Raw genomic sequence first — 15937 nt, 5'->3', positions numbered from 1 at the left:
GTTTATATTGTGGTCATCCTGTTGGTATGTGAACTGAGCAGGTTTTGTGTATTTATATAGTGGTCATCCTGTTGGTATGTGTAATGGGCAGGTTTTATGTGTTTATATTGTGGTCATCCTGTTGGTATGTGAACTGGGCAGGTTTTGTGTATTTATATAGTGGTCATCCTGTTGGTATGTGTAATGGGCAGGTTTTATGTGTTTATATTGTGGTCATCCTGTTGGTATGTGTAATGGGCAGATTTTATGTGTTTATATTGTGGTCATCCTGTTGGTATGTGAACTGGGCAGGTTTTATGTGTTTTATATAGTTGCCATGCTGTTTGTATTAGAATGGAGCAGATTTTATGTGTTAATATAGTGGTCATCCTGTTGGTATGTGCAATGGGCAGGTTTTGTGTGTTTAATATAGTGGTCATCCTTTTGGTACATGAACTGGGCAGGTTTAAGGTGGTCATCCTGTTGGTATGTTAACTGGGCAGGTTTTATGTGTTTTATATAGTTGCCATGCTGTTTGTATTAGAATGGAGCATATTTTATGTGTTTATATAGTGGTCATCCTGTTGGTATGTGCAATGGGCAGGTTTTATGTGTTAAATATAGTGGTCATCCTTTTGGTACATGAACTGGGCAGGCTTTAGGTGTTTTGTATAGTGGTCATCTGTTGATATGTGAATTTTGAAGGTTCTTGGTGTTTCATATAGTGGTCAACTGGTCATCCTGCTTATAATTTGAAATAGGAAGGTTTTATGTGTTTTATATAGTGGTCATCTTGTTTATATGTAAATTTAGAAGGTTCTTGGTGTTTCATAGAGTGGTGATCCTGTTTCAACTTTTCTGGTCAGTTTGGTTGAAATTGTCTTAAATTTGTCAAAGATTGGTTGTTCCATTGGCAATCCTACCACATCTCCTTTAATATAGTCAAGGAATCATAACTAATGTACGTCCATGATAGTTTGTAACTAAACAAAACTTTTATAATATACAAACAATTTTATTGCATCAAATATCAATTGTCCAACAAGTCAACAGTTTGCCTTTGGCAAGCAAAACAACATACAACAATGTACAATAAAAATTGGCTTTAAGCACTCATAATCATGATTATGATAAATGTGATCATGATGGACGGTTGATCCTATATGAACTAGCATAAGGATCTATGATAAGCACTACTCTATGGATTTCAGAATAACTGTGTATGATTCATCTCAACATATACTTCAAAGCTTGTTAAACAAGCAAAAATAGATTTTTAGCTACTAATACTAAAATTAATTTCAAGAAAATGTTTCAATTATTGAAAATTAATTTGCATGGATGTTCTGCTAGGCAGAATCTGAGTAAATTAAATTTGACTAGTGGATAAACAGTTTCAAATACAAAAACACTCTGCATGTATCAATTCCAATTCGTAAATAAGTAAAACAAGTAATCATTGCATCAATGAAAATGATCTTACCAAGCAGAAGACAGAAAATGTTTTCTACTTTCTGTATTAATTTAACAGCATAAGTAGTGTACACTTATACGTGTACAAATCAAGTAAAAAAGGAGAACTGACTTGATCATGTTTTGAAGTACAAAATGTTTAACTGTTACAGTACTACGTGTAGCTATACCAGTCCAAAAGCATATTTACATGTTATATTAGGAAAAGTTCCAGTTGCTTTAATTCATTTATGAAGGATAACCCAATCACTGGGTAGACCTATGAGGATTGTCTCCCTTGCGGATAACCCAATCACTGGATAGACCTGTGAGGATTGTCTCCCTTGAAGACAACCCAATCACTGGATAGACCTATGAGGATTGTCTCTTCTTGAGACAAAACCATTGTTAAATTAGTGAAATATGTAATAAATTAAAAAAATATTATCTTAATCATCTCAAGAAAAAAGAGCAAATATAATTGACTTAAACAATAATTGAAGAAACAATCAAATCTTTGAATTGTAAGATTAAGCTGTTAAAAAGGCAGTTAAAAAATTAACCTACCAGCCAATGAGTACAGGAAAATAATTTGATAGCACTGAGTGCACTATTTACTCTAAAACCTAATTTGAGTATCTTCTTACTGATTTTTTTTTGTACAACCAAATTACAATAGTCTAACATAAAGAAACAATCTGCTTCAATGTTGTCTTGTCTAACAAGAATGAATAAATCTAAAACACACAACATCATAAAACCATCAAACATCCCAGTTTCTATTCTTCCAGTTTAAACAGTCATATATATGCCATTAATATCCTTTTGGTCCTAATATGAAGTAATGATTAAGCCCATAGATTAAAGTTACTTAAAATTATAATCAGAACTACTTTTTAAAGTTCTTCCACTTAAAACCAGATGCTCCGCAGGGCGCAGCTTTATACGACCGCAGAGGTTGAACCCTGAACGGTTGGGGCAAGTATGGACACAACATTCAAGCGGGATTCAGCTCTAAATTTGGATTGTGATTAAATAGTTGACACAGAATGAATGTGGTCTAATGAACTTAAAATATTTTTTTTGCCTTTGAGCAATTCACTATGCTGTTGAATATTAATCCTCTCAAAAAAATGTTTGAAGAAATTTTCTTTTTATTTATGAAATCTGAAATGAGAAAAATTTAACCCCCCACCCCCATTTGTTTTCACATCCCCCTTTCCCTGTTTCCAAAACTGATCTCAATTCAAATTTCTAATGGAGTTTGCAACAATAACTACTCATTTAAATACATCATAAAATATTAAAATGTAAAATAAAGTGCTTGTTATCACTAAATGGTAAAGATTGTTTTAATTTATCAGTTGGTAGAAAAAGTGAATATACATTGTATATTGTATAAAACAATGATTTAAGTTGATTCAACTACTATTCTGGACAAAGAAAGATAACTCCAATTGAAATATTAATTATATATCTGTATTGTATAAAACAAAGATTTAAGTTGATTCAACTACTATTCTGGACAAAGAAAGATAACTCCAATTGAAATTGCAATTAGATATTTCTTGCTATTGTGCAATACTGAGTAATTGAAAATATTTGCTATTGCACAATACTGTGCAATTGAAGATTTCTTGCTATTGCGCAATACTGTGCAATTGAAAATTTTTTGCTATTGCACAATACTGTGCAATTGAAGATTTCTTGCTATTGGTGAATACTGTGCAATTGAAAATTTCTTGCTATTGCACAAAACTTAATATAATAATTTTGGATCCTGATTTGAACCAACTTGAAAACTGGGCCCATAATCAAAAATCTAAGTACATGTTTAGATTCAGCATATCAAAAAAGCCCAAGAATTCAATTTTTGTTAAAATCAAACTTAATTTTGGACCCTTTGGACTTTAATGTAGACCAATTTGATAATGGGACCAAAAATTAAGTATCTACATACACAGTTAGATTTGGCATATCAAAGAACCCCAATTATTCAATTTTTGATGAAATCAAACAAAGTTTAATTTTGGACCCCGATTTGGTCCAACTTGAAAACTGGGCCAATAATAAAAAATCTGAGTACATTTTTAGATTCAGCATATCAAAGAACCCCAAGGATTCAATTTTTGTTAAAATCAAACTAAGTTTAATTTTGGACCCTTTGGACCTTAATGTAGACCACTTTGAAAATGGGACCAAAAATTAAGAATCTACATACACAGTTAGATTCGGCATATCAAAGAACCCCAATTATTCAATTTTTGATGAAATCAAACAAAGTTCAATTTTGGACCCTTTGGGCCCCTTATTCCTAAACTGTTGGGACCAAAACTCCCAAAATCAAACCCAATCTTCACTTTATGGTCATAAACCTTGTGTTTAAATTTCATAGATTTCTATTTACTTATACTAAAGTTATTGTGCAAAAACAAGAATAATGCTTATTTGGGCCCTTTTTTGGCCCCTTATTCCTAAACTGTAGGAACCAAAACTCCCAAAATCAATCCCAACCTTCCTTTTGTGGTCATAAACCTTGTGTCAAAATTTCATAGATTTCTATTCACTTAAACTAAAGTTATAGTGTGAAAACCAAGAAAATGCTTATTTGGGCCCTTTTTGGCCCCTAATTCCTAAAATGTTGGGACCAAAACTCCCAAAATCAATCCCAACCTTCCTTTTGTGGTCATAAACCTTGTGTTAAAATTTCATTGATTTCTATTCACTTTTACTAAAGTAAGAGTGCGAAAACTAAAAGTATTTGGACGACGACGACACCAACGTGATAGCAATATACGACGAAAAATTAAAATTTTTGCGGTCGTATAAAAATTACAAACATTGATTGGCCTAAAATACATTTACATTAAATGAAACACATACGGCCTAACCCAGTATTTAACAAATTGTTTCACCTCGTGCAAAAGATAAATAGTGCCATAATTTTCAAATTTGAATGTTATGTCATTGCTAAGGCAATATGAAATATAAAGTAAAGAGTAAAGAGGGCCTATATCAGTAACTCTGTAGTAATGTTTGGAACTTGCATGCACACTGTTCAGAATATCAAATCTTAAATAGGCTGTTATTGCCTAGTTCTTTGATAGTTTATACATAGAAAAATTCTATTTTAGAGTAGGATTAGCACTTACTAGTAGTTTTGTTAAATTTAAAGGTTAGCATGAATCATTTCACTTTACTTTACATTTTTCTGAGAAAGTTTGATACTTAAGCTTTACAGAATATGAGAAAAATCTTGAGTTCTCATTGGGTTCAAACCAACCAATGAGGCATAACCTTGTATCTCAGAAGATCTTTAGGGTTTAGAAATTTTGAACATGTTCTCTAAATCATCAATTAATATGGTATTATATGTGGAAATATGTAAATTTTTATTTTAATTGTGACTTTTCAGATTGCAAACTTAAAATTACAACAAAGAAGGTAATTTTGTTTGTTTTTCTTTGGCCTGTTTTGCAGGGCTAAGACAGGGTGAAAAATTGTACAGAAAATCCATAAAATTTAACCTAAAATAATAACACTAATTTTACATACAAATATTTTGATATACCTGAATTGAGCTATTTTACAAGTGATTTTCATCATGCCATTATAAAGTCACAACAATATACATGATTTGGATTTCAGAAACATTGCCTATATGCTCTGACCAAAATGATCATTTGTGAGAAAATGAAAACCGTAACATGACAAAACACTGTTACTGCCAATTTCTTGCAGTATAGCAAATTGTGATTTTAAGGGCTAAATGCATTCATGGACCTATTCCTTGACCAATCAGAATTAAAATTAATTCTAGCAGCAATGATATTTTGGCTGACCAAAGTATTTTTTTCCATAAAGAAACATCCATACATTATTTCTGCAAAGTTTGTATCAATTTAAAAAAGTTTTGATGGAGATGTTGAAAATAAAAAGTCACTAAATGGATGACATAACATTCTATATATACCTCAAAATAACCCTTTGGTTCATATGAGCTAATTACAAGTTATATAAATATATCTATAATCAATGAAATGAGCAATGCTTGTTAGCTTTATCTATTCAATAGCACCAAAAAAATGTACAATACCAAACTATAGTCTTTAAAGGAGCTTGTATTTCTCAGGAGAAATCTATGGTTAATGTCAGGGTCATCAAAGGCTTTTTACAAAATATTACATTCATTAAAAAAAACATGATCAAATTTCACTTCAACCATGTTGGCCCTTTAAATTCAAATAAATGCACAGAAACCCTTTTTAGAACCCCATTACAAATTTAAAGAAAAAAATTGCACGCAAGCAGCCTTTTCTTATCATATAATTGTGGATTTTTGTCCAGGAGTTTCATGATTTTTCTTTTCCTGTTTCTAATCTTTCTAAGAGGATAAAAATTTAGGCAAGGTGATATTTTCTCCATTTTTTTCTCTCTAAATCATTAACTAAGAAAAATAATCTCCTCCAAAAAATTTCCCACTTTACAGAACGTAAAATTAGTAAGTGTTTAGAAACCATCTGATTAATGAAATGCAAGAAGATAATTTTAACTATATATTGTATTGGAAAAAATGACAGTGGTTCCATAGTGCTTAATAAAACAGTATTAAAAAAAAAGCTATAGCAAAAACTTTTTACTCCGGCTTCTTTTAGCTCAGATATGAATATAGCAACAGCAGATACTACTAAAATGTGGTTTTAATCTTGTCTTTATTGTGTATGGTGAAATAGTAGTTAGAAAATATTTATAAATTGAGTTATCTTCCTTGGTCCATAATAGTAGTATTCTTCCACCTTACATGTAAATTGTTATCTGAACAAAATATGACCTGGTATAAATAACACACACATACTTGACATGGATAGGATCGTATTCATGTTCACCTCACTGCACTAAGTATGTTCAGTCTACTCCCAAAAAATTATTTTAGGAGGGTGGCTGAAATTAAGCTTAACAGTAAGTGACCAGGATTCAATTGAACTTTAATGCAACCTTTACCATAATATCCTTATTTAACTAAATACCAAGTAAGAACAACTGGGACACACCAGACTCTTCAAAAACTAGTTTCTACTTTTCATTACAAGCAAGCAACAATAACCAGGACACAAACTGGTTGGCAAGAAGTTAGTATAATGATCACTAGTCACGTGAACAAACTTTACTGTTCCAAAAAATTAATTGGTAGATAAAAATCCTACTTGGCATGTTGGTCTAGTATGACCTTAAAATGCTATTGATCTGAATATATATTTACAATATTCCACTCCAGACATTAACCATCAATTAAAACAAAGAAAAGATTTTTGAGTTAACTATTTGAAAACTAAAGTTTAAGCAATAATAATGCAAAAAATAGACCTGATAAAAAAGCCTTTGAGCAATGAATTTAATTGGGCAAACTGTATTTTGTTTTTTGCACTGCAAGTAACCTACATATGTATGTAAGACACATGTTTCACCTACATGAATATGTACATAGAGAAATAGGTAATTATTGATCTAGTTAAGGTTTATTTCCATATTTGATTAACTTAATGAACCTGACAACATGCACATATGTTTCATATCTTCAAACATTCCACAAAAAGAAATATTTCAGTTTGGAAACTGCAGGAGTTGGTCGGATAAAGTAATTAAGTATGCCCCATCAATGAAAGCTCAAATTGTTATACAATTTTTCACCATTCATTCTGTAAGAAATTAATCACCGTCTACATCCTTATAAAGTGCTTATCATTGGTATAAATATATTTATTCTATGAAATAACACCTCAACACTGTCTTCCAACAGCATTATTCAACAAGAATGTGTCCACAGTACACGGATGCCCCACTCGCACTATCATTTTCTATGTTTAAAGGACTGTGAAATTGGAATAAATTCTCTAATTTGGCATTAAAATTAGAATGATCTTATCAAAGGGAACATGTATACTAAGTTTCAAGTTGATTGGACTTCTACTTTATCAAAAACTACCTTGACCAAAAACTTTAACCTGAAATTTGCACTATCATTTTCTATGTTCAGTGAACCGTAAAATTGGGGTCAAAACTCTAATTTGGCATTTAAATTAGAAAGATCATATCATAGGGCACATGTATACTAAGTTTCAAGTTGATTGGACTTCAACTTCATCAAAAACTACCTTGACCAAAAACTTTAACCTGAAGCCAAAAACTTTAACCTGAAATTTGCACTATCATTTTCTATGTTCAGTGAACCGTAAAATTGGGGTCAAAACTCTAATTTGGCATTTAAATTAGAAAGATCATATCATAGGGCACATGTATACTAAGTTTCAAGTTGATTGGACTTCAACTTCATCAAAAACTACCTTGACCAAAAACTTTAACCTGAAGCCAAAAACTTTAACCTGAAATTTGCACTATCATTTTCTATGTTCAGTGAACCGTAAAATTGGGGTCAAAACTCTAATTTGGCATTTAAATTAGAAAGATCATATCATAGGGCACATGTATACTAAGTTTCAAGTTGATTGGACTTCAACTTCATCAAAAACTACCTTGACCAAAAACTTTAACCTGAAGCGGGACAGACGGACGGACGGACGGACGGACGAACGAACGGACGCACAGACCAGAAAACATAATGCCCCTCTACTATCGTAGGTGGGGCATAAAAAGGGGTGGAGAATTAAAACCTTTTTCAGGGACAATTTTATTTTTCGAAAAAAAATTCGTTTAATCCTACAACTTGCCAGTTTCTAATAAAGTTTTAAGGATTAACACAAACTTACCTACATAAAAGCTTCACATCAAATAATAAAAATCTTGAAATTAAAAAAAACAAAGCATAAAAGTATAAAATATACATGTAATTAGGAGCCACAGATAATAATTTAGTCCATGGCCTAAAATGTAGGCATAAAATTGAAGTTCTTTCACTTCAAATACATTTCCCAGAACTATGAAATAATCACAATTAGTATGAAGACATTAACAACTTTCAAACATAACAAATGGTACAGGCTAATCTAAACACTCATATTTTTCGTTGTACAAAATATCACCTTGAGTACATACATCTAATGTAAGCCTATGTACAAATTATGCATTGATTCATTCAAATAGATAACAGTACATGGTAAAAAATTATTGTTATGAAACACAACAAACTTTCACATTTAAAAAGACAATTGTTGATTTAATATGTTGTCCTGAATCTAATGCATTCTGTTGTTACTATCTAGAATTCTAGACAATATAAATTCAAATTTTTCTAATGTTATTTTTTAGCATCTCACATTTTGGATAGAAAATATAACATAACCGTTCTTTGAATTTTAAAATAAACATTGATTTATCTTCTAAATTAAACATGCACTGCATGTAAATTTTGAAATTTCTGTCTGCAATTATTATTGAGATTGTTGACAATGCCTGAATTGGCAAAAACGTGAGTTTTGATAATTATAATTTCAGTTCATTTTGCATATGAATAATGTTATCAAAATTTAAATGCATTTATAATTCTTTTGTAACATATCCAGATGCAATTTTCACAATAATACATACATCTAAAATTTCAGAATTTACAGTAGTTTTTGTTTATCAAAGTAAACATTAAGCACCAAAATATTATCTAAAATCTATATAAATCTGATTTCCTATTGGCACTTTAAATTAACAATCAACTGACTGAGGTACAACATGGACAACAGCAGTCTTAATTGAAATGAGCAAATGAACTTAATTCCAAAGATTCACTAATTTACCTTCAATTGTTAACTCCCTTCCAATATTTGACTTTCCTCTCAGAAATAAAACCGACAAGAGCCTGTAGCATTCATATTGTATCTCAGTGGCAGATCCAGAGGGTTGGAACCCCCATTTTTTTTTTTGAGGATCAATGCATTTGAATGGGGACCTATGGTTTGACCATTCCCCTGTATCTATATTAACAATAGACGACAGATGTCAAGTGATGGCAATAGCTTAACATTGGCTCTGTAGACAGAGCGAGTAAAAGAAATTTTAATATTCATAAAGTATTTTTTTATAATTTATCTTTGAAAAATTTCAATATGTTCAAGCTTTTCAATGTTAAGTTTGAAAAGAAATTCTTTTATTAAAATGTATATCTTTTTACAAATCAATTTTAAAACTGACCATTTGACCATATATTATAGGTCTTCAAAATTCTTAGAATCAATTATTAGAAGCCTTATGTATTGGATTCATTGGCCATTTTGAAATATATGTATAAAAATTGAGAAAAAAAGGTTGACAATATCTGATATTAAAATGTTTGCCATTTATATAACAAATGACTTCATTAACATGTATGACACAATAATTATCAATATCAAAACGTCTTCAATTCTTTGCTGGTTTTCTTCCAACTTGACTGCGAGTTACTCGGTCCCATACAAATGGCAATTGGTGCCTAGCTTCAGTCTTACCAGAACATTTACCTACTTTTGAATCATCCATACCATCCATATTTAAACAAGATATATTAGATTCTTGATCCGATTCTGATTTAGTATCTGGCTGTTCTGAATCACAGCTATTTGTTGACAATACACTAGGACTTCTTGTATTCCCAGGACTTTTATCCTTTCTAAATACTTTTGGTTCAATAACATCATTATTTAAACTTGTTATAAATTTTCGTTTTGAACCAAACTTTTTATGAAGGTAAAGAGTATCACTATCACTATCATCTATTTTCTGTGTCGCTGAATCACAACTGTTCTGGTGTGAAATCTCCATTTTAATATCCAAATTAGAATCTGATTCATTTGACTGTTTATCAGATTGTGATTGTACATTTGGAGTAAGAGGTCCCGTCTGGCTATCAACAACAGATAATGTTTTCTTTATCATGTCTGAACTGCTGTCAGGACTAGCTGTAATGACCATTGAGTCGGCTGCACTTTTAGTAACACTTGTTGAAGATATTATCTCCTCTTGTTTACTTTCAAATTGCCCTTTCTGAAAATCTCCAATAAGCCTTTTTTTCATAGAAACTTCATTTATATCCTTGGTTTCTATATGACTTTTTATATGATTTTGATATGCAGCTTCATCTAAAAACTTATCGCTGCATGTTAAACAAGAATAAATTGTTAATTCAGGATGTATTGAATTCATGTGCTCCTTTAAAAAGTCCGAGGAGGCAAACGGTATATTACATTCTTTACACACATTTGAGATGTCCCCCCTAGAATCATTCTTACTTTTGATATCTTCTCCAGAATTCATATTCTGTTGTTCAGAAGTAAAACTAGGATCAAATGGATTGTTTATTTTTGGATGTCCATGTTGTCTGCAGTGGCGCTTGTATGCACCAAAATCGTTCAATTGAAAAGTCTGCCCACATTCATGGCATTCAAGATATTTCCTGTTTCCCCCATCAGACTCCATTTTCTGGATATCACATGCACCATCTGACGACATATATTCCATGTTTTCTTCTTTTACAATAGCTACAGTTTCTGTATGACTTTGCTCTTCCTGATTGACTGGGACTCTCATGGTCTTAGTATGACTGAGAGCCCTGGGATTTTCAGCAACACTGATTTTGTTTTCATCCACAGAACTCGTAGACAAAGTATTTGGGTGCTGTGCAACCAATATGGCTTGTTGGTTTGGTGATGGTGAAAGCAAAGCAGTTTTTGCAGTTTTGGTTTCAGATATTGTTTGAACAATTGTATGCTCAGCTCGTGGTTCAAATCCATGTTGGTTTCTGAAATGTTTTCTGAATCCATATGGACTACCATAAGTTTGACCACATAAACGACAAATCAAATACAAGATATCTGTCGGGGAATGACTGCCAAGAATATTTTGTATTGGTTCATGCCTGGAAACATTTGGTCCTTTTTTCGGATCTTGCGGTAGATGAACTGACTGATTTATTGGACTTTGAACTTTAATGCAATTGTCAGCTGATATCATTTCATCATTTAGACTTGATGTCTGAGGTGACATAGTTACTTGTACACGAGAATTTGGTCTATATGTAGTACCATCATTTTGACCTTGTAAAGACTGTTGTACTGGCATCTGACTGTAACTACGACTACCCGTACCACATTCAGATGGTCTGAGCATGTTTCCTGTTCTGTTTTGAGCTTCATAATTAGGATATGCAACCTGAGTTTGTGAAGAGTATTGTGAACTAACAGCTTGTTTATGTGGATGAGAACCAGAGTTCTCCTCAAATACACCCTTCTCAAACTGTCCTTTAACAAGATACTCAAAACCAGAATAACATTTACTTGCTGGTCGAGTTACTGGGACTTCTTTCGGTTTAGTTTTGACTTTACATGTTAAGTCTAAGGGCTGCAAGTCTTGATCAACATTAGAATCTTCTCTATTTACTGAGAAGTCTAATGCATGCTCATGACGGGGCTGTCTATTTACTTTTTCTTCAGAACGACTTTGAATCCTTGGCGGTATTTCTACTGCTTCAGGCTGCCTATATTTAGTTTCTGGTCGAACTGCTGCATGTGGCGGAGTCTGAAATACAGTTCTATTAGGGTGAAATTCACGAACAGATGGAATTGGGGGAGATGATGGAAAAAGCTGTGGTGGTTTCTGGGATTGCTGTTTAAAGTAATGTTGGGGTGGCACTGGACCCAGAGCCATAGCAGATGAAACTGATGGATTTCTATTATGTCCTTCTACATTATACTGAGGAGATCGATGCATTGGACCTGCCATTCTAGGAGCTACCTGACTTATTTGAGCATTTCTCATTGGTGTGTCCACATAACCTGCACCATTATTTCTATTATTCATTGGAGAATAACCTGGATGCGTTTGTCTAACATGATGCATGTTTGATGTTGGTGGGTAAATTTGATTATGATCAGAATGTGTTGGATAATGTTGTGGTGATGGCATCATTACCCTTGGCATTTGCTGAGTACTCTCATTTGAATATGGAACGTGAGGCGATGGTGACATCTGTGGATGATTGGATGGATACGGCAGTTGTCGTGGTGAAGATTGTTGGTATGGTTGACCTGGAGACATTTGGTGCTTGGAATGAAGTTCATTTGAGTGAAAATTTTGTGAACCACTGACTACTGGTCGTGTCGAGAAATGTTGAGGATAGTTTCGATTCATATGTTGTTGAGCATTAGGTGAAATCTGCTGGTTGCCTGTCTGGTAATTTGTTCGACTATCAGGTGAATTGGTAAGATAGCCTGGAACAGCTTGTGGATAAGGCTGCTGAAATCCCCTATTACTTATTGGTTTCTGCGAAGTCTGTGGTCCATTGCTGTATCTTGAAGGTGGATATCCAGGAGAAACAGGATATCGTGCTGACTGGTAACCAGGGGATGGCACATTTTGTTTAGGTGATAAATTTGAAGGCATTACATGTTCTCTTGGTGAATGTCCATGCCATGAATTTGGACTATGATTGTAATATGGAGATACAGGTGATTGATCTAATGGTGATCTGGAATAACTTCCTCCTGGTGACATTGCACTTTTAAATGATCCACGACTATTTCCATCAAATGTATCTATTCTAGGGGGCTGAAGATAACGACTTTGATCTCTGTTGACATCAGGATATATATCCGACACTTTTATCAATTTAGGAGGACCCAAATGTTCTAAATCATAAGCCTCTAAAGATTTATGACATTTCATTTCTATACTTGCCTCTTGAGCACTAAAACTATGACTTCTGTCCCTGTAATGCCTTACAGGTTCACCTACTAAGCTTTGACTACGTTCCCTATGTATTGTCCGTAGATCATTTTCTTTATGTTGGAAACGTTCATCTGGTTGTTTAGATGGTGTTCGATCCTGTACTCTTACTTCTTCATTGTCCCTCTTTGAGGAATTTTGAAAACTCTTTTCTAGAACCTTTTCTATATGATCCTTTAAATAAACTACTTTACTTTTATTGATTGACATATCATCTGGTGGTTTTGACTCAGTTCTTGGTTTATCACTAGTGTCTTTGACCAATAGTTCATTTCGTATTTCATTTTTGATTGTATGAAGATGATTTCTGTTAGGAATTCTATTGTCAGGTATCTGTCTAACATTTTCTGACACCTGTTTACACCCATTGGAATTTGGACCAGAATCAACTGATTTAGTTTTTTGTAATGAATTATCTAAAACTTTTTCAATTAGAGTTTGAAATGTTGTTGTCTCACGATTCCCTTCCTTTTGTTTTGATACTCCTTGTGTATTTATTTCCATTTTCAAATTGTTTTGATTTTCTAAATTTTGCACCTGTTCAAGATTTCCAGTTTTACAGTTTTGTGACTGTACTAAATTTGTATTATTATCATGTACAATTTTGATGACTTCTTCACTTCTACTTGATAGTGAATGACTTGTACTACTATCAAATGTATCTCTATTTTCTTGTTTAATTAACTGTAATGATGTTTGATTGGAATCCACTACTGATTTATTTTTCCCTTCTATATCAGATTCATAATTTTTGGATGACAAACAACTCGTAATTAAATTGTCAATTCTATCCTTTAAAAATACAGTCTCTAAACTTTTAGGTTTATCCTTTGCATTATGTTTTGCAGTAATTTCTTTCAGTTTTTCGTTTGTCATTTCGGTGCAAGTGGCAGATTTCTTACCAGTAGCAGATATACTTTCCTTCTCTTTAGTAACTTTGACCTGGTCCTTTTCCAAACATGCACTCACATCTGTCTCTTGCTCTTGTTTAAGATTTTGAAAATTTGGCGATTGAGCATTTTCAGTAGACTTTCTAAATTCTGATGAAACACTCATACCTAGGTTTTTATTTTCCCTGAAATCAGCATGTGATTTTTCGAATAGATCATCATTAGGCTCTAGATGAGATTTTTTATAAACGTCATCTGTGAGCTCAGTACCAGTTATAGTATCAATTAGCTCAGTTTTATCCTTTTCCTTTTGTTCATTTGTTGTGCTTTGCTCAGAATTATTCACTTTCACTTTATTATCAAGTCCTACATCTGAATCTATAATAAACTTTTCATTACTTTTCTTCCCAGAATTCACTTTTGCCGAATCATTTTCTTCATCTGCTTCCTGTAGCATACGACTTATAATATTTTTGAATCCCTCATCCTGGTCATCAACTGACATCTGTTGTCCCATTAGGCTACAGAATGGTGTTGACCCAAACGTCTGAAACATATAAAAATAATCAATTTTCAAAATGTGTTGGCACTTTGGTCTTAAAAAAGAAACATCTGATCATTAATAGGTAACATATTTAACTGATGTAGAAACAGATGGAAATAATACATTTTTATTAGATACAATTAAGAGTCTCTTTTAGTGTTTTTATGTTGTATATTTTGCTTTAAATTGCTGATTTTTGAGTGGGACTGGATGGACTGACTACAGTATAGAAGTATGGTTATCTTGAATCTCCTTTACAGCAGGCAGTATATTTAAGTGGTGATGAGGTGTTGAGGTTGTGTCAGATGTAGTCACACATAGTCAGAAAGTTAATGTTGAATCTGAGGCACAGTATTTGGGGAGTGCCACATTGTTTCGATTGATTGCTTAACTTGTTCTCTACCCCAATATGTAACTATTCATATAGTGAACAATATTCTATCTATCATTTTCATTTCAATATTTGTACACTTTTTTACGTTCTATGCATTTGATTGCTTTGAAGTTGCTCATGTTGTTGATATTTCCTTCGCTGTCTGGTATTAACATACTCTCTATTTCATAGTCATAGTATATAACAATAAATTTCAATTTTGAAACCTCATTGTCCCTTTATCTTTTATTGAATGCAATGAGTACAGAAGACTATAGTTATTTAATTTCAACATTGTTTTAAACTAACTAATTACTTTAAAACTAAGTTTGCCTTTAACAAAATATGTTTACCCTTAACATTACTGTGTTTGTACATAACAAAACTATGTTTGCCTGTACACTGATAAAACATAACAAACAATGTTTGTCTGTACACTTCTAAAACAGAACAAACCAATGTGTGTTGCCTGTACACTTTTAAAACACAACAAAACCATGTTTGCCTATACACTGTTAAAACATAACAAAACCATGTTTGCCTGTACACTGTAAAGCGTATCAAAACCATGTTTGTCTGTATAGCGTAACAAAGCAATGTTTGCCTGTAACAAAACTATGTTTGTTCGTTACAACACTATGCTTGCCTTTAGGTAGATCATAAGTAAATGTTTTTTGAGACAGAATTTTCTTATAATTTGCCAAAAAGAAGATTTTACTATGCTTTTTTCAAAAATATAATAAAAAGTATGGGTCACTGTGCTATTTTTCAAGCTATAAGTCATTGAAAATTGCCTAAATTGGGTTAGTTTGTTCATGAAAAAAACACATAAGAGTGCATAAAAAAAATTCTATGCGATAGAATTTTGAAATAAATTGTGAGGAGATGGGTTTCATAATATGTTTTAAGAAAATAAAAAGAAAACATGGTGTCACCGAACTTGTTTTCTTGCCACAAGTAAAAATAAAAAATTTCCCTATTAGCCCAGTATAAATTTTG

General features: G+C 32.4%; 1 protein-coding gene across 5 annotated transcripts in view; it reads right to left on the bottom strand.

Moving 5' to 3' along the window:
- Positions 1-973: 973 nt before the first annotated feature.
- Positions 974-15937, bottom strand: part of LOC143064657 (uncharacterized) — a 96402-nt gene continuing 81438 nt past the window's right edge. For all 5 annotated transcript variants that reach the window (XM_076237636.1, XM_076237639.1, XM_076237638.1 and 2 more), the window contains one exon: positions 974-14568. In XM_076237636.1, the coding sequence (XP_076093751.1) occupies positions 9775-14538 (4764 nt within the window). In that variant the 5' untranslated portion in view covers positions 14539-14568 and the 3' untranslated portion in view covers positions 974-9774. The remainder of the gene's footprint in view (positions 14569-15937) is intronic.

The sequence above is a fragment of the Mytilus galloprovincialis genome, chromosome 2, assembly GCF_965363235.1.
Source record: "Mytilus galloprovincialis chromosome 2, xbMytGall1.hap1.1, whole genome shotgun sequence".
NCBI classification, from domain to species: Eukaryota; Metazoa; Mollusca; class Bivalvia; order Mytilida; family Mytilidae; genus Mytilus; species Mytilus galloprovincialis.
The sequence above is the reverse complement of the archived record's forward strand: the minus strand, read 5'-3'. Positions and strand labels throughout refer to the sequence as shown.